Here is a 24353-nt window from a genome sequence, read left to right as displayed (position 1 = left end):
TCGTCATCGCTTAAGAGTCGGGGGGGTCACGCGGGAGAGAAACCCAACGTACGGCACTAGTTATGGAGATCTGACATGCTGTAAAAAGCAAAGAAAAAAAAAAGATATTACTCATCCAATGGAGGACAAAGCAAAGGGCTTCTTCTGTTGTCCAGAATGCTTGTGGATTTTAAACGCCACAGTGTGTCGTGACGCTCCGCCTACTTCAGCTCAGGGCTTTATGTCAATGGGGGAAAAAAAAAAAAAGGTAAAAACTTTCGCAACAAATCAAATTATTTCTATTTCCTTCTAAACACCGAGCCATATCGGTTTGTATGCATTTAAATTTACATTCTTTGTATTTATTTATTTATTTATTTGTGTTTATTTATTTATTTATTTTTTTCAGTAATTAAGAATTTGTTCAGGAATTTATTCAAGAAAAAAAACTCTGTGGTTTTAATCAACAATCCAGGACGGTTGTTGGATCCTGTGGATGGTCCATGGAATTGCTTTTAAAGTTAAAAGGGTCGCCGGCTGTGTGTGTAAATAAATAAATAAATAAATAAATAAATGAGAAATCCAGCTTTAGACTACGAAGGACTGAAAGTTGTGTTTGAGATGGCAGCTGGGTTTCTGCCAAGAGAAATCTCACGCAAAAGCTACAGCACGGTGAATACAGTTTGGCGTTCAGGGCAGGACTATTTTTTGCTTTAAAAAAAAAAAGTGGAGTTGGTGGTGTCTTTATTCATCTTTAATAAAACCAAGTGATATATTTCAGGCATCAATTTTCACTAATATAAGAAAATGAGCTTTTATTGCCTGAGAACACACACAGGAGCAGAATATTAGTGTTGTGTGTGTGTGTGTGTGTGTGTTATATAATGAAATTTAAGTATGACAATATACAGTATATATTAAAGAAACATCTACATTATCGGTTTGAAAGCAGCTCCAACTTGTCTCGCTCTTTAAATCATGTATTCATGAATATTAGAAATATCAACCGAGTCATTAGTTCTTTTCATTATATCCTTAATGATCATACTTCGTTGTCGTACAGTAGATATTGTTCTATCCGGCGTGTTACAGATGTCTAGGTTCTTATTTTTACATTTTTGTTAGTTTTTTTTTTTTGGAACATCTGCTCAGGTACACCGTAGCTGGCCCTCTAGCAGGCTCCGATACGAGGAAGTGTTCAATCACACGATAGCACGATGACGTAAACGAGCTCAAGCGCAGCATGTAAAAAAAGGGACTTCTGCAGTTAATCAGCATGCAAAAGTAGGGCACAGATGGGTAACGCTAGTTTCTGCCAGCACCTCGTGGCCGTTTTCACACACAGCTCAGAATATCCAGCCCTAAATTGTGAAGCTTCACAGAAACATTCAGCTGAAAAGTCTTTCGACACGCGACACCCGGCGTCCGCATTCGCGCTCGGACGAGTCCGACCTCACCTTAACGCCTTGAACCTTACCTGTCTGAATCTAGCTGTGTTACGTAGGACACCTTAGACGAGAGGAGAAAAGCAAAGAAAGTTGGAGATGAGGGAAAAAGCGTCAGCATATTTTTTTATTGGTTTGTTTAGTTTTAGATCTAGTGCTTCCATCTTCATCTTTTTTTTCCCTCTCTTTTTCCGTTTGCATCTAGTTTGCCGTCTGTCATCCCTCTGCTTATTCCCTTGCTCTTGTTCTTTCTTTTCTCTCATTATTGCTATAATTTTCTCCCTCACTCCCTCAACACCCTTTCTCTTTTCCCCCGGCTCCCCCTTTATTAGATCCGAAGCGCGTCCCCCTTTTTCTTTAATAATCTCTCGTTTCGCTTTGGCTTTTAAGGCCCTCTGCTCATCTCATTGCCTCATATTTGTCAACGTCACGTGTGTTTCAGGTGCAACGTTATTGATTCGTCTTGTTTTCCTTCCCTGATGTTCTTACCGTCCTTTTCTTTGCTCGGGGTCTATGTGAGTGCATGTGAGAAGCGGCGATGGAGAGAATACGGAAGGAGACGAATGGTTCGGATCTGTATCGGCTTCCTCGTGCTGGGAATTTTTGAGCGTTTCCGCCATTTTCCCAAAACGACCTCTTTTGTACTTGGATAAATAAGTAAAAGTAAAAGATTTCCTTTTCATCTTCTATCAGAAGTTCTTTCGTGAGGGGCACGGTGGCTTAGTGGTTAGCACGTTCGCCTCACACCTCCAGGGTTGGGGGTTCGATTCCCGCCTCCGCCTTGTGTGTGTGGAGTTTGCATGTTCTCCCGTGCCTCGGGGGTTTCCTCCGGGTACTCCGGTTTCCTCCCCCGGTCCAAAGACATGCATGGTAGGTTGATTGGCATCTCTGGAAAATTGTCCCTAGTGTGTGAGTGTGTGAGTGTGTGTGTGCCCTGCGATGGGTTGGCACTCCGTCCAGGGTGCGGTTTGTTTTCATGAGAAAGAACTTGCACGTTGACCTGATTCATGAACTCCCAGCTGTGTCCTTACTCTGTTCTGCGCTAACAACATCATTGATTGATGTATCTGCGTTCTCAGACTGAGCCATTTATACCCAAACAGCTAAATTACCACCGATATTCAACACAAACCTCACTCGAGTCTCGGATCAATTAACACCGCTTTCGCAAGAATACGAAATGGCTTGAACCTATAACATGGAACTGTCTTTATGATCTGCAGGTATGAACCTTTTTAAGAAACGCTACTAAACAATACGTGCGTTTGTCCGTCGTAAATGTTCATGGGTTTCCCGGGACGTTAGCTACCGCTACTGACGGGGTGATGGATGAACTGGTGGATGCTGTGATGGACGAGGTGAAAATGGAGCGAGGAATGGACTGGTGAATGGGGTAAAAAAAAAAAAAAAAGGAGGATAGTATAGAGTTAAGAATGGAGTGAAGAATGAGGTGAAGGCAGGGAATGGAGCGAAGAAGGGAATTAAGAAATAGGGTGACGAATGGGGTAAAGAACGGAAGAAGAAGTTGGGTGAATGAATAGGGTGAGGAACGTGGTGAAGAATAGAGTGTGAAATGCATTAGAATGGATCAAAGAACGGGGTGAAGATTTGGGTGAGGAATGGGGTGAGGAACGTCCTGAAGGATTTCATTTTGGGGACGGACCTCCTTCCTGCCTCTTCACCTCTTGGAGGCAATCTCTATCTGCCCTCTTCCACACACGTGTACACAGAAATACTCGTGATTGACAAGTGTCACTGATTGACAGGAGGTGAATACATGCTACTGTATGTCCTGATTTAAATCCCAGAGATACTCCTGTAGTGGCTTAGTGGCAATCTGGGAGTGAAATATCTGATGAGATGGTGTGGCGTTGGCCAGACTGCTTTTGTTCCAGCCTTTCCATAACGCACTTGTTAGTAAAGCTCAGGGGTCATTAGTGTTCCGAAGGCTCGAATCTGGTAGTTTAGACTGCTGAGGGACAACATGAACACTAATGAATCTGTAAAGCTGTCAGCTGTCTTCAGCTCTGGATCTCAAGACTGACAGTCCAATCAAGTGTTCAGCTGAGAAGCAAGTCGTGTTGTGTGGCCTTGGAGGTCTGTACCAACTGTCAAGTTCTCCAGCGAGTTATTAGAGAAGTTATTTTTGTTTGTCTGGTAACTGTATCTCAGTGGAATTATCACTGTTGCGCAACAAGCAATCGTGTTGGGTTTTTCTTTCAGGAACCAGCGCCCATGACTGAGGACGTACTCGAGGAACAGTCGGAGGTGCTGGCCAAACTGGGTACTTCAGCTGAGGGCGCCCATCTCCGTGCCCGCATGCAGAGCGCCTGCCTGCTCTCAGATATGGAGTCCTTCAAGGTAAACACCAGAATACATCACTTTGATAGCACATTTAGAGTGGAGGAAGTTTGCTGAATCGGATCCATGGCTGACGAAAAGACTTCTTGCCACTTTCTCTGTGAATTTCCCGCAAAAATTGAATGGAGATAAAGGAAGCAGTGTCGTTTTCAGTCTCATTACAACGCACGTTATGTATTATTGTGGAACAAGATAAACAGCCTTTATTACTTTTGGCCAAAAGTAGAGAATAATGTTGATATAATGCATTATTATATTGAGTAAGATTATTAGACTTAGTATATTAAGTAAGCGTATTAAGCCAACAGGGATGTTTTTATTGAACTATGCCGTACTCTGCTGTGGAAAGATGGGTAGGTGGATGGATGGATGGATAGATGGATGTGACATGACCTTTTCATGCAGCTCAAGTATTGTACATAGCTTTTATGCTAGGTACTTGAATAGATAAATAGGTGGATGGATAAATGGATAAATTCATAGGTAGGTAGATGGATGGATGGAGGGATAGGTAGATGGATGGATGGATGGAGGGATGGGTAGATGGACAGATGGATAAGTAGGTAGGTGTGTAGGTAGATGGATGGATGGAGGAATGGGTAGATGGACAGATGGATAAGTAGGTAGGTGGATGGATGGAGGGATGGGTAGATGGATGGGTAGATGGACAGATGGATAAGTAGGTAGGTGTGTAGGTAGATGGATAGATGGATAGTTGGATGGATAGATACTTTATTGGTCCCAAAGAAATTAGCCTTCAGAGTTTTAGCACCACAGTAAACATCGTTACAAACGGAGCACGATTGGGTTTTTATTTTTTGTTCATTAGTCATGTTTTGTCTGATGTTTTGTCTGATGTTTTGTCTGATGTTTTGTCTGATGTTTTGTCTGATGTTTTTACTTCCTCTCAGTTTATTTTTTTCACTGTTTAGTTCACTAATATGAGCTAATATGGAGTGAGGGCGTGTGTGTGTGTGTGAGAGAGGGAGTGAGGGCGTGTGTGTGAGAGAGAGGGAGTGAGGGCGTGTGTGTGTGAGAGAGGGAGTGAGGGCGTGTGTGTGTGTGAGAGAAGGAGTGAGGGCGTGTGTGTGTGTGTGAGAGAAGGAGTGAGGGCGTGTGTGTGTGAGAGAGGGAGTGAGGGCGTGTGTGTGAGAGAGGGAGTGAGGGCGTGTGTGTGAGAGAGGGAGTGAGGGCGTGTGTGTGAGAGAGGGAGTGAGGGCGTGTGTGTGTGAGAAAGGGAGTGAGGGCGTGTGTGTGTGAGAGAGGGAGTGAGGGCGTGTGTGTGTGAGAGAGGGAGTGAGGGCGTGTGTGTGTGAGAGAGGGAGTGAGGGCGTGTGTGTGAGAGAGGGAGTGAGGGCGTGTGTGTGTGAGAGAGGGAGTGAGGGCGTGTGTGTGTGTGAGAGAAGGAGTGAGGGCGTGTGTGTGTGAGAGAAGGAGTGAGGGCGTGTGTGTGTGTGTGAGAGAGGGAGTGAGGGCGTGTGTGTTAGAAAGGGAGTGAGGGCGTGTGTGTGTGGGAGTGAGGGCGTGTGTGTGTGTGAGAGAGGGAGTGAGGGCGTCTGTGTGTGAGAGAGGGAGTGAGGGCGTGTGTGTGAGAGAGAGGGAGTGAGGGCGTGTGTGTGTGAGAGAGGGAGTGAGGGCGTGTGTGTGTGAGAGAGGGAGTGAGGGCGTGTGTGTGTGAGAGAGGGAGTGAGGGCGTGTGTGTGTGAGAGAGGGAGTGAGGGTGTGTGTGTGTGTGAGAGAGGGAGTGAGGGCGTGTGTGTGTGAGAGAAGGAGTGAGGGCGCGTGTGTGTGTGTGAGAGAGGGAGTGAGGGCGTGTGTGTGAGAGAGGGAGTGAGGGCGTGTGTGTGTGAGAAAGGGAGTGAGGGCGTGTGTGTGAGAGAAGGAGTGAGGGCGCGTGTGTGTGTGAGAGAGGGAGTGAGGGCGTGTGTGTGTGAGAGAGGGAGTGAGGGCGTGTGTGTGTGAGAGAGGGAGTGAGGGCGTGTGTGTGTGAGAGAGGGAGTGAGGGCGTGTGTGTGTGAGAGAGGGAGTGAGGGTGTGTGTGTGTGTGAGAGAGGGAGTGAGGGTGTGTGTGTGTGTGAGAAAGGGAGTGAGGGCGTGTGTGTGAGAGAGGGAGAGAGAGAGAGCGCACATGCAAGTGTGTATGTGAAAGAATGAGTGTGTTTGTGTGCATTTGTGTGTTTGTGTTTGTGTGTGAGAGCATGTGCGTGCGCGAGAGCGTGTTGTTTGCAGTTCTCAGCCCTCATTCTGCTCTCAGTTTAATGCCCCTTATGGCTGTTGCCTCTGCTCTGTGCCTTCAGGTCAGACTCCAGCACTCGCGCTGGTAAACACACTGAGGGTTTATCAGGTTCCTCCTCCTGTCAGTAGACGCTGTAGTTCCTCATCTTCAGCACAGTTTCAGTTCCATTCCCTCTCGTGTCAGATCTGGTCTACATCTTTTCTACAATAAAATAAAAAGCATCTTTAGACAATACGATTGTTAAATAAAAATAGACATGAAATATCACACACACGTCAGAATAACGGGCCAAGATTTCGTCCCCTGAGGTGTTGTAGGCCGAAGCAGACCTTTAGATCTTATTTGCATTACAAAAGTGAAGATAAAAGGTTTGAGCAGTATTGTCTCAAACATAAACAGACATTGTGAAATAAACCAGCAGCGTCCTTCAGATAAAATATTAACACAAGCTTTATTTTTCAGTCTGGCAAATGTTCTTAAAACAACACAAAAAAGTAAAACATGCAAACAAAGCAAGTGGTATTACAGCAAGACTAAATTACAGGCTGTTTTAGCCGTGTGTGTGTCTGTGTGTGTGTCTGTGTGTGTGCCTGTGTGTGCCTGTGTGTGCCTGTGTGTGTCTGTGTGTGTCTGTGTGTGTCTGTGTGTGTCTGTTTGTGTCTGTGTGTGTCTGTGTGTCTGTGTGTGTGTCTGTGTGTGTCTGTGTGTGTCTGTGTGTGTCTGTGTGTGTCTGTGTGTGTCTGTTTGTGTCTGTGTGTGTCTGTGTGTCTGTGTGTGTCTGTTTGTGTGCCTGTTTGTGTCTGTTTGTGAGAGACAGCATGTGAGTGTGTGTGAGTAATTGTTTGTGTGTCTGTGTGAGAGTGAGTGTGTGGGTGTGAGAGAGTGCACATGAGAGTGTGTGTCTGTGTGAGAATGAGTGTGTGTGGGCGTGTGTGTGTGCGGGCATGCGTGTATGTGAGATTGTGTGGTGTGTGTGTGTGTGTGTGAGAGAGGTGTGTGAGTGTGTGTGTGTGAGTGAGTGTGTGTTTGTGTGTCTGTGTGAGAGTGAGTGTGAATGAGTGTGTGTGGGCGTGTGTGTGTGTGTGTGCGGGCATGCGTGTATGTGAGATTGTGTGGTGTCTGTGAGAGAGGTGTGTAAGTGAGTGAGTGTGTGTGTGTGAGTGAGTGTGTGTTTGTGTGTCTGTGTGAGAGTGAGTGTGTGGGTGAGTGTACGAGCGTGTGTGAGATTGAGTGTGGGTGTGTGTGAGTGTGTTTGAGAGTGTGTGTGTTTGCATATGAGAGTGTGTGTGTGTGTGTGTGTGTGTGTGTGTGCACCCATTTAGTTTAATATACAGAATCCTGTGTGTTTATGTGCACATTTTACTAGTAGAGAGAAATTCAGTCTCTAAATGAGGCCACTTGAATTTTTCCAGCTGCTCCACTGATAAACTCCTGTTAAATTCAGGTGGATTTAATTTGCTTTAAAAAACGAGTCGTGTTGTGTGTGTGTGTGTGTGTGTGTGTGTGTGTGTGTGTGTGTGTGGTGAGAAATAAACACATTCAGATGCTTAGTGTTTCTAGGTTTCAGCTTAATCCAGAGATGATGTCCACTTTGATTCTCCAGCGTTCTGAGTTCCTTCTCACCTGGCTGATGAAACGAAGCCTGTAGCTTGGCAACAGAACCGCGGCGCTTACGCCGTCTGTCTTGAAGTAATTGCTGATCGCGTCCTCTTTTGACCGCCTCGACTCACGCTGCGAGTCAGATGTAACGGAGAAACGCAGGAGGTCCTGCTAATGTTCCATAAACGAGCACTGCGGATGAAAGTCGACAAAGCCGCGTAATCTCGGAGCCTGCGTTATTCTCCGTGTCCGTCTCCGCAATCCACTTTTCACACAGAGAAATGTAGATACAGCTTTTGTGCGCTTAATTTAATCGCCTATGATATCTCCGTCACCGCTGAGGATTCAGCTAATTAGCAAAGACTGAACATTTGAATTGGATCAGGGAGTTGGCCTAATGAATTAGCGTCGTGGATGCCGAGGTGATCCGAGGTAAGACATTAAGCTGATTAAGCGACATTAAGTGAAAAGTCTTTATTGCAGAAATGAAAGAAAGAAGATTCCATAAACTGATTCCTGTGGAGAAAAAAAAAAAAAAAAAACGGCCCTGGCTGATTTTCAAGTCTCGCCGTAGAGATTTCGACTCGCCTCCTAACACATTCGTCAACGTCACCGAAATGTCAGCAGGTGCGAAGTCGCAGGAGATCAAATATCCCACTTCCTTGTGCATCTGTCTTATTCTTTGCTGGCAGAATTTGTCGACCCGTTTATAGTTACCTTTATAAAGCCACAAATATATAAATAAATATATATATATATATATAAGGTTGGCACTGCGAGAGGTAAGAGCTGTTCAGCTGTCGTATACGGACACCTATTCATCTTCATAAGCGCCTTATACATCCGCCCTCTACATCCTTGTCTGTCGGATAACGCGGAATTATCCCACGGCGCTATTCTGCAGACCGTCCTGGGAGATTAAGGAACGAGGGATTGGGAAAGAAAGGAGAATGTTTTAAGCACAGCGAGAGCCCCCTTCTTCCCAAATCTAGTTTATGTATGGTCTGTGTGCCGGCTGCTTGTTTGAAACCGCAGGGGGGCGAAGCCGATGAGGAAAGGTGACGCATTTCTCCCTGCTTTTATCGCTGTCCTACAAAATGCTCTAATTTCTCCCGAGCAGATGCACCAGTGTTTTTTTTTTTGTTGTTTTTTTGTTTTTTTTTTCTTTTCCCTGAATTCTCCAAGACTGCAGCAGATGACTTCTGAGAGCTCAGATACAGCACTAAACGGCTCCCTTAGCTGAAGACGGCCTCTAAATTTAGCCGCAGCTCTGTTTTAATTGTGCTTAGCCGAGCATAATTTGGCATTTTGGCTTTAATTGCCATCTCCCTCTGGGCGGAAAAAGGGAGACTCGTCGATATGATGAATGGGGCGACTTAAAAATATGACTGCGCTTTTGAACCTTCCGTGCACCCCCTCCGCTTTCAACGCCGTCACTCGAGGCCTTGAGATACGAGCCGGGGGGCAACTGGCATCTGTTACGATACCACCCTGCACCGCCGCCATACTCGTACCTGTATTTGCCCTTTGTTTCCTCCAAACCATAGCATTTTAATCACAACCCCATTAAGAGCTAATCATCAACTAGCATTATAAAGCTAGTCATGTTCCTGTCATCCTGAAACGGCGTAATATCCACGGACACCGTTCCCCTCGTCCTGAATTCAGAAGGCATCTCGCTCAGCTCTTATATAAACAGGTGCAGGCCTAGCGCTAATTCACATTTGATTGAAGTCTGAGAACTTTTTGCTATAGCGCAAATGTCTCAGTAAACACCGCGTGATGAAACGTGATCAGATCAGCTTGTAGAAATCCCCCTCCTCCTCCGCCTCGCCTCGCTCCCTTAAGTCTCCGAGCTGCCTCATTTCTGTAAAACTTGGATCATTATGTCTTGTTGCTCCGTCTCCTAGTAATTATCGACCATGCAAGTGCACAGTACTTCCTCAGACGGGCGGAAAGGTCACGCCGAGAAAGTTCGCCGCTGGAATTTGTCAGCCGGTTCATTTACAAAGGCAGCGGCTGACAAGCCTGCGCGCTCGTTCCTCTCCGCCGGGATTATTCATGCACAGATATCTCTTTGCCAATAAAGAAATACAAACGCGTCATAAAAGACCAGGCTCTCTTTTTTTCTTTCCCTTCTCTTCTTTTTTTTTTTTCTCCCGTTTTCATTCACGCTAACAGGATGACGCCATGTTAGTAGATCTGTTTTGTCACTTTGGGGTGGAATCAGGAATCATTTTTATGAATTAAACACGTTTTTTTTTTTTTTTTTTTTTTTTTTTAAACGTTAAATCAAGGTTTGAGTTAAATGTTAACGGGTTGCATTGAGATTTTAAGCTTTTGAAAGCTTCGTAAATGATGAAATGATTTGTTTTCTTTTAGAACACTAGTCTTGTGTGTGTGATCGATTTTTCTTCGAAAAGAAAAGCGTAAAAACGAATAAATCGTCCAGAAGGTGCGCTAGAGCAGATTTAATCCCGTTCTAATTCTCATCTCATTTAATGTTTTTAATGAATTCTAATATAACGGAATCAGAGGAAACATCACTGTTATAATATGGAGATGATTCAACCGTTAAATCGCCGAAGTATTTTACACACGGCGTCGCTGAATGGGTGATTCTGATTGGTCAGAACGGTTCTGGAGGTTCCGTGGCTTCTGAGGTAACGGTTCACATGAATCTCAATAAAGATGTGTGGAGAAATTTCTGTGAAGGCTTGAAGGCTGGGTTGATATTGTTGCATGCGACTGGCAGGTGTTGCTTGTTGCCCAGATGTAGTCGATGTAGTAGATTGATTGATTGTTTGATTGATTGATTGATTGATTGATTAAACAGTTCCTGCCCTGGGTTTCACCTGCATTTGTTAAAAAGAGTAAACCAACATGAAGACCAGAAAGCTGTCTACAGAAGAAAAGCACAGCCAATATACAGTAAGTGCCTGAAAGAAAGAAAGAAAGAAAGAATGAACTGATATAACCAGACATGGAACATCTCAGTCTAGGAAAACGACAGCAGTAACATTAACAACAACCTTCCACGTGGTTTGAGCTCAAACCCAGATAGCTTCAGCGTGTGTCAAAAACGATAAGAATCGCCGTTCCGATACTTTTGAACGATACGGTACGATAACCACGTGTCCCGATTCAGTAAGCTGTACATTTAGCAGCCGGCTTTTACCTTAGACTTTATTTACTAATGCACAAGAACTAACCCACCTTTCCAAACAGTTTAAAGTTTTATTTATCAAATTAGGTAATTAAAGCTCTACAACCCAGGGCTTGTTAGTTGTTCCACAGAATTGTTTAAAATTCAATATTCAGGATGTTGTGAAGGTCATCTAAAGAGTCCCCCAGACAAAAATCTCAACCTAGTACTCTAACTGCAGTGTGATGTAACGTCCAGATCAAGCGGAAGACCGGAAGCTGCGGGGGTTAGAAAAATGCCGACTCTTCGCGGGTAACGTTTTTTCCAGATCGTACGAACCTTACCGTGCACCGAACGACAGATTGCGCCTGAGGATCTTTTGTTTAATGATTCTTAAAATAATTAATAACGGAAAAGTTTTGCGTGGAAGAATCATGCAGTGTTGCTTTTGTACCGGACTCCAAATAGCATCCTGCAGATTTCAAAACGCAAGCAACAATTTAGCTAAAAAGTCCAACATCATATATCTGTGTGTGTGTGTGTGTGTGTGTGTGTGTGTGTGTGTGTGTGTGTGTGTGTGTGTGGAATTCCCTCAGGCAGCCAATCCTGGCTGTTCCCTGGAGGATTTTGTACGCTGGTACTCGCCAAGAGACTACGTGGAGGAGGAAGTGAGCGATGAGGCGGGTGGGACGGTGCTTCAGGGGTCGCTGAGTGCCAGGATGAAGATCCCGGGCAACATGTGGGTGGAGGCGTGGGAAAGCGCCAAGGTCACCCCAGCACGGCGGCAGAGACGGCTGTTCGACGACACCAAAGAGGCCGAGAGGGTACGGTACATGTTCGTCTTCACTTCATGGTTTCTCCTCAGCTAGTAGGAGCTGGTGTGTAGAAAACAGCTTCAGACGCTTAGACATTTCTGACTGATCGAGTGACTGAGCCCTGTGTTCTGAAGTACGCCATGTGTCTCATCAAATTACCACTGAGTTTCAGGATCATGTTCAGGTAATATGTGACGATACCTGGGCAGAACAATTGGAACAGACGTTTATATGACAGATGGTCTCAACTAAAGTAAGAAATCTTCTGCATATAGTTTTTATTCTTTCACCGTCGCTGGTTCCTTCAAGGACTACCGTGTGAAAGCGCTAACAATTAGCTGGATTCCCTTTTCGAATGCCACAGAAGCTCCTTCAGACTCAAGGACTCTTTGAAGTCCTGTCCCATCTGCATGCCACCTGCGCAATGGAAAAAAAAATGAAATCCATACCCAGTCGCTGCAGTGATCAAATGCAGGCTCGAGCAAATCCCGAGTGTTTGCGCGCCTGCAAAAGCGGTAAAATGGGTCAGGACGCAAAGCTTGGGCAAGGTGTCCTTTGCCACGCGCCAAGTTGAAGGGGAGTTCAGGAGAACTGTTGCCAGCATGAAGGTCGCCATCGCTTCGTGTCCTTCAGCAGTCTGTTAAGCTCTTTTGGGGAAACACGAAGTGGACGGTTTATTTTGAATTCATTTACAGATTGAATTTTTTTAGTAACTCGTCCTAGCCGATGACGCATTTCGCTTTGGTCTAGTACAGAAAGTAGCCTCCGGCGGGTCACCGATCCATTTCTTTTTGTTTCTTTTTAGGTGATAGACAATAGGTGGTTGAAAGCACCCAAAATGTCCTAGAGACAAAACCTTGTAGCGATGAACTCCACCTGTTGTTTGTTTTTCAAGGGTAAGGAATGGATCGGTGTGTCAGATTATAGACACTTAATTTATGTGTGTGTGTGTATGCGTGTGTGTGTGTGTTGATTTGTGTAGGTGCTGCACTATCTGGCAGTGCAGAAACCTTCTGACCTCACACGACACCTGCTGCCCTGCATCGTCCATGCTGCTATACTCAAAGTGAAGGAGGAAGGTGAGCGCGCTCAAGGTTACTCACGTGTTTGTGTGGCTGTCAGTGTGTATGTGTGTGTGTGTGTGTGTGTGTGTAAGGCCTTTTTTTAGGTGTTTAAATAAAGCTTCTTGTTTCTTCAGAGATGGTTGAGGACATTACTACGGTGCGTAAAATCATTCCTCAGGTCGTTTCTCATGCCAGTAAGCTGCTTCGTCATCCCAGTCCGGATCTCAAGAAACTGGAGGTGAGGCTTAAAAGTCGGCCGTATTAACTCGACACACACTTTTAATGTCACGGCTGAGCTTTCTACACTTTGGTTTTTTTATTCTCAGGATACTATTAACCAGATCACGATGCTGGAGGCCACCGTTGCTCGAGCTCGCTCTCTCAGAGCTAAGTTTGGCTTGGGGAAAGGAGACCGAGGAGAGGACACCGAGGATCTCGAGCTGTACGTATCCTATCGAATATTTTTGACTTGTGTATTAATACAGCTTCGAGTCAGTGCCGGTTTGTCCGTGGGTACGGACTTTACGTTTACGTCACTTTATTCATCTCCACAGAGTCATTATTTCAGAGATGCTACTAGAGGCCAATTGGAGCAGGATTCCTGCTGCCTTTTATTACAGGGTTGCCAAATGTGTCGTTTTACATCGACGCGTAAATATTTAGTTATTATTAAAAAATACCCAGTGTAGGTAAAGAATTTGTTCTTTGCTAAAGCAGGAAGTGTGTCTATGACGTTAGGAGAAACCTGGCAACCTGGCAAATAACTGAGACGAGCGTGTACGTTGCTGACTCGCAAAATTCACTAGCTTGTTGCTCACAGCAGGAGGAAGAAAAAAAAAAAAAATAGAGGTTTTGATGTTATTAACGGCGTCCACAGGATTCGCTGGGGATTTGAATTCGTGCTGGATTTGGAAGGTTGTTTTCCGTTTTTAAGATTTTGTAGCTGTAATATTTTTGAGTCAAAACAGCAGAGATTACTCCGGGGTTCTGAAACAGCAATAACTCCACTCAAAGAGAAGAGCAATTTTGTTTTCAAAAGCCCCACTGAGTATACAAGAGCTATTAGAGCCAACTTCTTTAATAGATCCCTGAAGTAAAGCTAAATCCCTTTCATAGCTCACCCTGTACCGAAGGAATGACCAAGTGCTAGGAGGATATCATTATAGATGACCAGGCCTGCTTCTCAGCATATGTCAGAGCCGCAGCGTGTTTGTTCTGCACAAGCGAGACCCAAAATAGATCCCGCTTAGATGTGTAGAAGGAAAGCGTCATGACCGATGACCCGCCGGAGCCTCCGAGGCCGCCGAAGAACGGCATGCGGCTTTGACGGGTTCAGCCTTGGTCATGTCACACAAAAGGCTTGCGGTCCTCGTTAGATCCCTGGGGTCAGCTGGAGGTTAGGACGGGCTAGGACAGGAGAAGCTCGCCGGCCTCATTAAGGAGAATCTCACAGAAGAAGAGGAAGAAGAGGAAGATGATGAGGAGGAGATTAATGTCAGAAAGAGGGAGTTACCATAGATGATGTATGTGTATATAGAGAGATATAAACAATCCTGAGAACCTTCATCCTAAGAAGATGCTGAGAATAATAGAAAGATATGACTGACTTTTTTTTTTATTGTTAGAAATGGCTTTCGAGAAATAGGTGAACGGTTTCTGAGCTTTTAAACCGCTGGGGCGGTACCGAAAAACTGCTCGTTTCTGACACAACACACGTGGCTCATTTTTTGTGGTTGGGTTTTATTGAGTCAGTCGTTTTGTTTTTTTTTGTTGTTGTTTTTTTTTGCTTGAGGTTTAGGAGAAAGTTTTCCGGTTCGCTTGGTACTAAAATGAGACGATTCGAACAAGTGCGATTATGAAAGCATTCGTTTTTTTTTCCTCTTTTCCTCTTCATCTCAGATTCAGTTTCACTCACCTCACTTTCACTCCGTCTCGCTCTGTTTCTCCAAATATCTCCAACACACATGTTGAGGTCTCTGTTGCATAGACGTCACTCGTTTCTTCCTTTCTCAGGTTTGTCAGCTCGCTGTTGGACGAGCCCGAGGTGGCCGTGATCGGCGCGGGTCGAGGCCCGGCAGGCAGCATCATCCATAAACTGTTTGTCAGCGCTCAGCGGGTAAACACTACTCATCTTGCTTACACACACACACACACATACAAACACACTTCCTCCAGAGACCTTTTTCTCAGTCCTGGACTCGCATGAGCCACGGCAGCTTCCAGGACGAGGACAGAGCTTGAGCAGGAAAAAAAAACGACACCTTTTGATTGGCAGAGTGTAGGGGGCGGGGCTAATAAGCATGACAGCTGGTGAAAATCATTGCATCTTGCTTTAAGCCCAGTGCCTGTTTTTTCTGGGGTTTTTTTGCCTTTGAGCTCATGTTGGGACAGCAGATGTGTTATGTTGCATGTGTGTGAAAATGTTGCACATGATATATTCAGTACGGATCAGTTCCGATCGGTCACGAACCGAACCAATTTTTATTTATTTATTTATTTTTATTTTTATTTTCTCCTGAAGATGACTCACTCCATTCTACAGGTATAGATGATCTAACTTCTGATATGTCTCGCTTTAAATTTCAAAGATCCGAGCTAGCGCCGCGACATCCTTCAGCATCTCCTGAACGCTCGACGCGGAGATAACGACGTTAAATCGTACGCAATGAACGGTAAATGAAAAGAACCCTCGTTCATCGCATGTAGACTATTTTTGAAATAATAGACAGGAGAAAAAAAAAAAAGAAAAAAAAGAGCGCTCTCACCGGTATACTCGAGCTGTTTTTAGCTGTTCGTCATAATTAACTAAATTAATTAAATGAAGCAGATATCTGGGTTTCATTTCGAGCGCTTTAATGCGACACAGAGGTAATTCGACACGTCGGCCGAGCTACTCGTTTAAAAAGGGAATAAAATAATAATAATAATAATTTAACAACGAACTAACCCACGCCCGCTCATCTCGACAAGCAGAAAATGCAAAACACTTGACGGCAAAGCATAAAAGCATGAAATTGTTTGGAGATGAGACCTTCTGAAACCTTCTACCATTCCCTGATGTGTGCGTTCGTGTTTTCTGTAAGAAGCAGCGTTATAATTCTTTTGCCATCCCGTCGTCGGCTTCCTCTGACACCGACCTCTGACACCACCGCTCTCGGTGAAGATCTACGGAGATGTCGAGTTTCACCACGGATCGAAATTAAACGAAGGAAGATCTAAAGAAGCGTAGTCTTCCGAGATGAACCAAAATCAGGGTTTTCTTCACCCGAGCTCAGGACCTGAACGTCATTCAGACTGGTAATGAGAATCCGGTTTAAATAAACTTTACTATGTCAAAACAACAACGTCGATTATGTCGGTACTTCGGCATCTGTTAAGGGGTGGGGAGATTAGACAGGAACTGAATAGTCCGTTCTCTGGAAGCAGGAAAAATGGGAAAGTGGTATATCAACGAGCACCAGCGATTTTCCAGCATCTTTTCCAGAACAGCAGGTTTTGTGGTGGTGTTCTCAGGATCCAGTGGTTAGTTCCTACCAAACGTGGTCCAAGGAAGGGAAACCGTTGACAGGGTCATAACCACCCGAGGCTCACTGAAGCACAATTGGACCGAAAACTAGCGCCCGTATGATCCGACCTCCTGCTGTAAAAGGCTGGTTCTGATACAAACGATTCCCAACACACAGCACACCTTCCGAGATCTTGCGAAGTCCGTGCCTTGAAGACTTCTCGTAGCGCCATGACGAGAAGTTACACGATATTCAGCACGTGGTTTTAATGTTATGGCCGAGCGTATCTGTGCTCTCGGCATCGTCAAGAATCTACGGGATATAAACGACGTGTGTTCTGAAATCAGCCGTGCTACCGGACCGTAATAAGGGTCGATCAGCGACTAGACTAAAGCAGCGACTGCGGAAGTGTCGTCAGTTAAATCTTAGCTAATAACAGCTTTGACTGAAATATATAATCTGACCGTATTTGAAATAACGCTTACGTAGTGTTCGGACTCGTAGCTACAAAGATACAAGAGACACGTTTTTGTTCTCTCAGCCAAACTTGGACTAGAAGAGAAGCCAGTTCACTGAAGGGGAAAGGACGCGGTGCGTCAAGGACGCTTTTAGTCCTGGTTGCGGTTGTGAATTCACAAACCCGAGGAACAGGAAGTGGGCTGTATTTGTTTGGTAAATGCAAGCAGATGAGGAAACGAACCTTGTATGTTCATTTTAAATGACACTCAGGAAAAGTCTGGGGTTTAATCCTGAGCTCTGGTGATCATCTGTACAGGGTGTCGCATCACATCAGTCAAATCTCTGCAGGTTTCGTCCTAAAACAGGCTGGAGTTCGATCGCAGGATGAAAATCTTTCTCTCCTACACGTTCTCCGTGATTATGTAACTCCACCTGTAAGCTCTTTCGTCTGTTCTGCCCACCGACAATTCGCACGACTCCACCAGACGAAACAGAGCAAGAGATCGCCGAGCAGGACCGTTTCATGCATTCTTCGTCTCTTTTCAGATGTCCGTTCTCGCCGAGGACGAAGGCCGCGTGTTAATAGGCTGCTATTTGTCTTAGTCAGAGACCTGCAATCCCTTATCAATTATTAAAAAATCCCCATCGCCAGCGCAAATGTGCATGAGCTTCAAAACGTTGGCTTAAAATTAGCCGAAACGAATGAACGTTCAGTTCGTGTAACGACCTTTATGATGATGTAATAAGCTTTAACCTTCTAGATTACAGGATTTTTCACGGACAGTGTCTCAAAGCAGCTTTACAGAAGTTTCAAATGAAATGATTATTATTCATTTCTAACATCTATCTCTTATGATCAAGCCTGAGGTGACGGTAGTGAGGAAAAACCTCCCTGAGATGATGTGAGGAAGAAACCTTGAGAGGAACCAGACTCCGAAGTGAACCTCATCCTCATATAGGTGACACTGGATAGGAAATGATGTCAGTGTAAATAATGTCCTTTCTACAAAGGTTTGTAGTCCAGTGGAATCGTGAGACCGAGAGCTCCTGAGGAACCAACAGGTCAGAGTTTATTACAGACTTAACACTAATCCCTTCCTGCCGAAGTCTTCGAATGTTGATGGAGTTTATGGAGATCCCATCGCACACTGAAAGATATTGGGGGAAATTTGAAAGGAACTTCTCACCAACGAGGAGAAGCTCGAAGGAGAACTTGGAAATCCGTGAGAAATTTGATGTGCTTTTGAGCACCGAAACTAGAACACACCGAGTATTTGTTCTGCGAGTTTGAGATCATCATCTTCTCCTCGGTAAACAGGCTAAGAATATTCCAGAAGCAGCAGCGTTAAAATGTCAAATGTATTATTTTGCACGTGGTGTTTGAGAAACGCCAATAAAGACACGGCTTGGCTTTTTCTTTAAGTAAGAACTCTGTGAAATTGAGTTTGTTTGCCCAAACTCTTTCTCAATCAGTCTCTCTCTCTCTCTCTCTCTCTCTCTCTCTCTCTCTCTCTTTCTCACTTTCTCGTTTTTTTTTTTTTGGGGGGTTTTTTTTTTCCCTCCCCCCGTCTGGAAGATGTATGTGTGAGTGTTAAATTATACCCTGTGTGTTGCCAAGCTGGAAATAGAAAGGCAATAATTATCCCAAGCATCCTCATGTAAATCATGTGAAATCAGGGGATTCAAATGAGGTGAGCTTTCTTGGAAAAGAAAGCGAGATAAACAGAGGGGAAAAAAAAAAAAAGGAAAGAGGGAGGAATGAGCGAGAAAGAGGGGAAGAGAGGAACAAAAGGAAAGCGGCGGAGAAAACGTCAGATTGCCTTAAAAAGTCGTCGTTAAAATTTGACCAACGCGCAGACTGACACTGCGTGTGTGTGTGTGTGTGTGTGTGTGTGTGTGTGTGGATACCTGCTTGCTTTAGCTGCTGATGCAGAGAGCATGGCATGCGTGAACGTTTCTTACGATGATCTATCTAAAATATTTCGACTGTTATGTAATTGAGAAAGTGAAGAACTCGGGACCTTTTAGTTGTTTTTTTTTTCGTGCATCATATTTTCTTTGCTTATGTGTTTGTTTTTCTTTATTTATTTATTTATTTTCTCTCTCCTAACACGGCTCGCCTCTCACCCTCGCCAAGCTGGCTGATTCCAGCGATGAGGTAACCACTAGCAATATCCTTCCTCTCTCTCATCTGCCTCTTCCTCTTTCTTCCCGGTTCGGTTTGGTCTGTTTTTCTGTTTTGTTTCTTTTCGGCCCACCGGCTTTCTCTCTTCTTGCCATGTGAGAAGGGGAAGGAAAAAAAAAAAATTAATAATAATAATGAAGAATGACACTGATGTATTGAAGTTCTAAAGATAATTAGTTATCAGTCGTCTAACGAACGAGCCGCAGAGGCGGAGGATGTCCGCAATCGTCGCTCGGCGAGTCAGAGCAAAGTGCTGCGTGCTCACAGTTGGCTTTTGAACCGTTTCCTTTCATTTCCCAACCTTTTATAAGCTCCGTCTCGCACTAATCAGTTATTTCTTTGCCCGTCCGTCTATTCAGTCCGTCTCCTCACCGGTGCCGTCTAATAACAAGCGTTTTTCCCTTTCGCGACGTTTAGGTTAGTGTCTTCAGCCTTCACATCTCCTCCTTTAGTCCAGGGCTATTAGGGCAAAAGTGCTGTTTTGTCGTTCGCCTCCTGATCTTTTCTGTCACGCTTTGGTCTCTTCACAGGAAGTAGATAACCACCTTTCTCTCTCAGCATCTCTCTTTGCAGTGTTTCTTTGCAGTGTTTCCTTACCGGCTCCCCCTCCTTCGTTATCCCGTGACATCTTGTGGATGTGATAAGACACTCGCTAATTTGCAATCAGAGAGCTAATTAGTGAGATTTGTTCCTCCACTGAAAAAAATATAAAGAAAAGAAATAATTAAAAGAAATAAAGTACGTGAATTTTCTAGTTTCTCCCCGAGTTCTTAAATTAAAAAAAAAAAAAAAAAAAAACTTTCAGGTCATGAGAGAGATTTTTATTTTTGTCAACGCTAGAACTTTGACACTCGTGTTAGACTTCAAGCAAGTTTGACTAATTAAAGTTTATGCCGCAAACAAGATGTCGGGTTAAAAGAAATCAGAATAATTGCCGTGCTTTTTTTTTTACGTAACTAGAATAATGTGTCTCGATCCACGCAGGCCGCCCTGTTGGCGCCGTTAGACGAGGAAGCGGGGCGAGTGGGCGGGCCTGACGAGCGCAAGCCAGCAGGAGGCGGAGTTCCAGATTTCCCGCCCCCGGCTGGACGGGAGATCCTGCTGCGTACGTGTGTGCCGCGGCCGGCGCCGTACTCCAAAGCCCTGCCCCAGCGTCTCTTCTGCGTCCTCATGAGGGAAGACTTCCGGCTTGCCGGAGCCTTCTCGTCCGACACGTCGTTCTTCTGAGCTGAGCAGAGCAGAACCGCACGAGGAACCGAGGAGAAAGTTTAGAAGGCAGAGGATTATTTTTTAAAACGTACATATTGTTTGGGGGGTGGGGGGTGGGGTGTTTGGAGAAGCAGGGGTTAAGAGACATTTCTGAGAACGACGACGGACAAAGTCGCCTAGAAGAACCGACGACGAAGCAAGCTGTGAAACCGTGCAGCTTGTTTCTCGATCAGTTCCTTCGGGTAACTTCACCCTCGAATCTGATAGATGTTAGAAACCCATTCAGTCGGGTCAAAATAACACAGAAGGTTCAGAAGGTTCGTTTCCTGTTCATTCCCTTTTTTTTTTTTAATGTTCCAGATATCAAGTCAATGATTGGGGGGTGGGGGGGGGGGTATTTTTCTGTTCAAAAAAATATCTATATACCTTCTCTGTGGGCATGTCATGTTTAATCTGAAGTCAGAAGGTTATAAGGCATTATAGAGAGGTTTGATTTACTACTAAATTTAAAAAAATGGATGTTTATGTCTATCGGTGTTCACAGAAATAACCTGGATGTTATGGAGTAAGTAAAAGGATTAAACATCTCGCCTCAGCACAACTCTATGTATGTATCATGTACATTTTCTCTCTGTTCATCTGTGTGTGTGTGTGTGAGACACGGTATCCAGTCCAAGTCTCGGTCACCTATAAGATGTAAGGTCACGTAGTTGTAACTGATATTAATGGTCTGATGGTCTGATGGTCTGATGGTCTGATGGTCTGATCTCACAGCACAACATTTTATCAGCTTATCTTACGTCGTTTTATGAAGACGAGCGAAACTGGACGAAGCGTCTGATCTACAGGTCTCTGGTGTAAGACGTCCTTCATTTAACGCTGATCTACAGAATATAATAAAATATGTTCATGTCCCAATTCTGTGTGTGGCGGACCTTTTTTGCGCACACACACACACACACACACACACACACACACACACACACACACACACACACACACACACGACATTACTTCTTAAGACATGTCATATTGTACTATCTGCTTTTTGCTCCCAGAGCTGATTGAGTTATAAATAATTCTCCAAATGTCATGAATGATGTCACTTTTCGACGTCCTGCTCGTGCATTATGACAAAAAGACGCTGAATAGGACCGGCCTGAAACTTTCATCTTCAGCACTTCTTTAAGCAATTTTCTCTCTCTCTCTCTCTCTCTCTCTCTCTCTCTCTCTCTCTCTCTCTCTCTCTCTCTCTTTCTGTCTCTCGCTCACGTTCTCTCTCTCTCTCTCTCTCTCTCTCTTTCTGTCTCTCGCTCACGTTCTCTCTCTCTCTCTCTCTCTCTCTCTTTCTGTCTCTCGCTCACGTTCTCTCTCTTTCTCTCGCTCACTCTCTCTCTCTCTCTCTCTCTCTCTCTCTCTCTCTCTTTCTTTCTCTCTCTCTCGCTCTCTCTCTTTCTTTCTCTTTCTGTCTGTCTCTCGCTCACGTTCTCTCTTTCTCTCTCTCGTTCACTCTCTCTCTCTCGCTCACTATCTCTCTCGCAAACTCTCTCTCTCACTCACTCTCTCACTTTCCCCTCTCTCTCACCCCCCCACTCTCCCCCCACTCTCTCTCACTCCCCCCCTCTCTCACTCACTCACTCACTTTCTCTCTCCCCCTCTCTCACACTCTCCCCCCCTCTCTCACTCTTCCTCCTCTCTCTCACTCTCCCCCACTCTCTCTCACTCTCTTCCCCCCTCTCTCACTCTCTCTCACTCACTCCCCCACTCACTTTCTCACTCCCCCTCTCTCTCACTCTCCCCCCCTCTCCCTCACTCTCTCTCACTCTCCCCCTCTCTCTCACTCTCCCCCCTCTCTCTCACTCTCTCTTCCCCTTCCTCTCTCACTCTCACCCCCCCTCCTCGTTTTTATTCTGCTACAATTGTGAACGCGAGACAGCTTGAGATATCGTTGGCTTGGCACAATGAGATCAGTGCTGTGGGAGAGCGGTTCACAGCTTGAATCTGTGGCTGCTGGCTGGGTCCCGTAGCGTTTCCCTAAACAGAGATATGGCTGTGAAACGCTATAACACTCCGAGCGCCGCTTATCACTCACCCGCTCCTGTTGCCATGGCAGCGCTCAGCACTTCTCTCTCCACCCCTTCTCGGTTTCCAACCTTTTGACTTTAGTTTTTTTTTTTTTTTGTCTTCTTCCGATTTCGTTCTGGCACATACACACACACACACACAGGCGAGAAGTTGCAAACAGAGAACGGAACGGTGTGGGTGGCGTTGCATACACACGCCCACCGATGGCTCTGAGACGATGGACAGATTTTTCACAAGAGGCCTTGTTATTTTCAATTCCCTTTCTGTGTGCCGACTGCTGTCCAAAATCAAACACGCAAGCGACGCCGAGCGCAATATCGCGGAATGAAGAACGCAGCGATATAAAATAACAAGAAAGGTTTCAGAACTTTTTTTTTTTTTTTTTTACTTTGTTCTAGTTTGAAAGCCGTCTTCTCGTCTTCTCCTCTTTAGTGCTGCTTCCAAGCCAAACAAGTTACTACAATAACTTTGGGGAAATATATGGGTTTGCAAATAAGTGCCAAAGTTTTGCTCCACTTTCTAAAGGGACGGCTGTTCAGGGTGCTCTGCTTTTCTCCTCATCTTCTCCCCCATCCCCCCCGCCCCCCCAACACACACACACACAACCCCCCCCCCCCCCCCCCACACACACACACACACAACCTGCTCTCCCATATACCCCACTCACAAACACACACAACCTGCTCTCCCATACACCCCACCCCACTCACTCACACACACACTCACACAACCTGCCCCCCCCAAAAAGCCAAATAGACTAGTCATAAATCAAATCTGACTCAGTTCTGCTGAAATAAGTTCATGGAGGAAGACAGATGCGGGCCGGATAACGGCAGATTACACGCTTCCTAGCGCTTGTCGCTCTGTAGTGATTGAGCGCTGCGGTAACTGTCAGCCTCGTGGCTTTAACTCGGACAAATCTTTCCAACTCGTCGTTCTGTGGTCACGTGTGGATATCAGGGCAAGGACGCCATGTTCGACTGACACACGCCGTGACTCCTGTTCGACTGACACACACACGTGACTCCTGTTCGACTGACACACACACGTGACTCCTGTTCGACTGACACACACACGTGACTCCTGTTCGACTGACACACACACACACGTGACTCCTGTTTGACTGACACACACACCGTGACTCCCGTTCGACTGACACACACGCCGTGACTCCTGTTCGACTGACACACACACGTGACTCCTGTTCGACTGACACACACACGTGACTCCTGTTCGACTGACACACACACCGTGACTCCTGTTTGACTGACACACACACCGTGACTCCTGTTCGACTGACACACGCCGTGACTCCTGTTCGACTGACACACACACCGTGACTCCTGTTCGACTGACACACGCCGTGACTCCTTTCTTTACTTGGGGCTTTAGGTCAAATAATAATGAAACCAATAAACTGAGAGCTGATGTCTGTTGATGTGTTTTTGCTTGAGTACTAAATGTCTCACACACACACTCACACACATTTATAAAATCATTTATATTTAGATTTTTTATCATTACAGATAAACCTCAATTCGTCAGCCAGGCTGTACCAATATATTTAGAAATTCGATGAATAAACGTCTATTTTTAGCATCGATCGCATTTTCAAGCCGTTTCCTGAGAACCGTAGGCGTACAGATCCACCTCCAGTTGGCGTAGTGACATATCAGCTCATTACGATCAGAACACCAGCCTGGATGTTCACCTGTGCAACCTAAATGAGGCAAGCGTTGGGTCAGCCTTGACCTCGGCTAATAAACGACTTAACTTTCGGAAAAGTTCTTTCGAGCTAAATGTAGCCTGAGCGCTCGAAATGCGCGACTCCCACATAAAATAAGATCGCGCAAGGTCCTGAAACTGCCAAGCTTTCAGAAAGTACTCTGGGTTTTTTAAGCAAAGTTGTGGACGTCCTAACTTGGAAGAGTGCCTCGTCTTTAGGCAGCAGCGCTTCTGACCCGTGCGTTGGAGAGAAAAGCGTCACGCCAAGTTTTATTTTATTTCTCTTTTTTTTTTTTACATGGGATAGTTTTTTTTTTTTCTGCACAGCAACAAATTGCATAATTTTAGACCTAATTTGGTGATGGTGAACGTACACAAGGTGCACGCTGCTGCTTTGGACTCTTAAACGCCTTGTGCTCCTGCCTAATGCTCTCTGTGAAAAGGCAGACGTACAGATTAGTGTCAGGATTAAATGATTCCTGAATAGAGCCAGATAGGACCGCGTGGGTGGGTGGCGCACGCTCCCTTCGGTTAGCGACG

General features: G+C 45.2%; 1 protein-coding gene across 1 annotated transcript in view; it reads left to right on the top strand.

Moving 5' to 3' along the window:
- Positions 1-20921, top strand: part of rab3gap1 (RAB3 GTPase activating protein subunit 1) — a 58195-nt gene extending 37274 nt beyond the window's left edge. Inside the window, exons 19-25 of the mRNA XM_060875731.1 lie at positions 3648-3785; positions 11362-11589; positions 12563-12659; positions 12779-12882; positions 12971-13086; positions 14658-14760; positions 19779-20921. Of these exons, the coding sequence (XP_060731714.1) occupies positions 3648-3785; positions 11362-11589; positions 12563-12659; positions 12779-12882; positions 12971-13086; positions 14658-14760; positions 19779-20021 (1029 nt within the window). The 3' untranslated portion in view covers positions 20022-20921. The remainder of the gene's footprint in view (positions 1-3647; positions 3786-11361; positions 11590-12562; positions 12660-12778; positions 12883-12970; positions 13087-14657; positions 14761-19778) is intronic.
- The last annotated feature ends 3432 nt before the right edge of the window (positions 20922-24353 follow it).

This window comes from Tachysurus vachellii, chromosome 8 (genome assembly GCF_030014155.1).
Source record: "Tachysurus vachellii isolate PV-2020 chromosome 8, HZAU_Pvac_v1, whole genome shotgun sequence".
NCBI lineage: Eukaryota > Metazoa > Chordata > Actinopteri > Siluriformes > Bagridae > Tachysurus > Tachysurus vachellii.
Note: the sequence above shows the minus strand (reverse complement) of the source record. Positions and strands in the feature narration are given on the sequence as shown.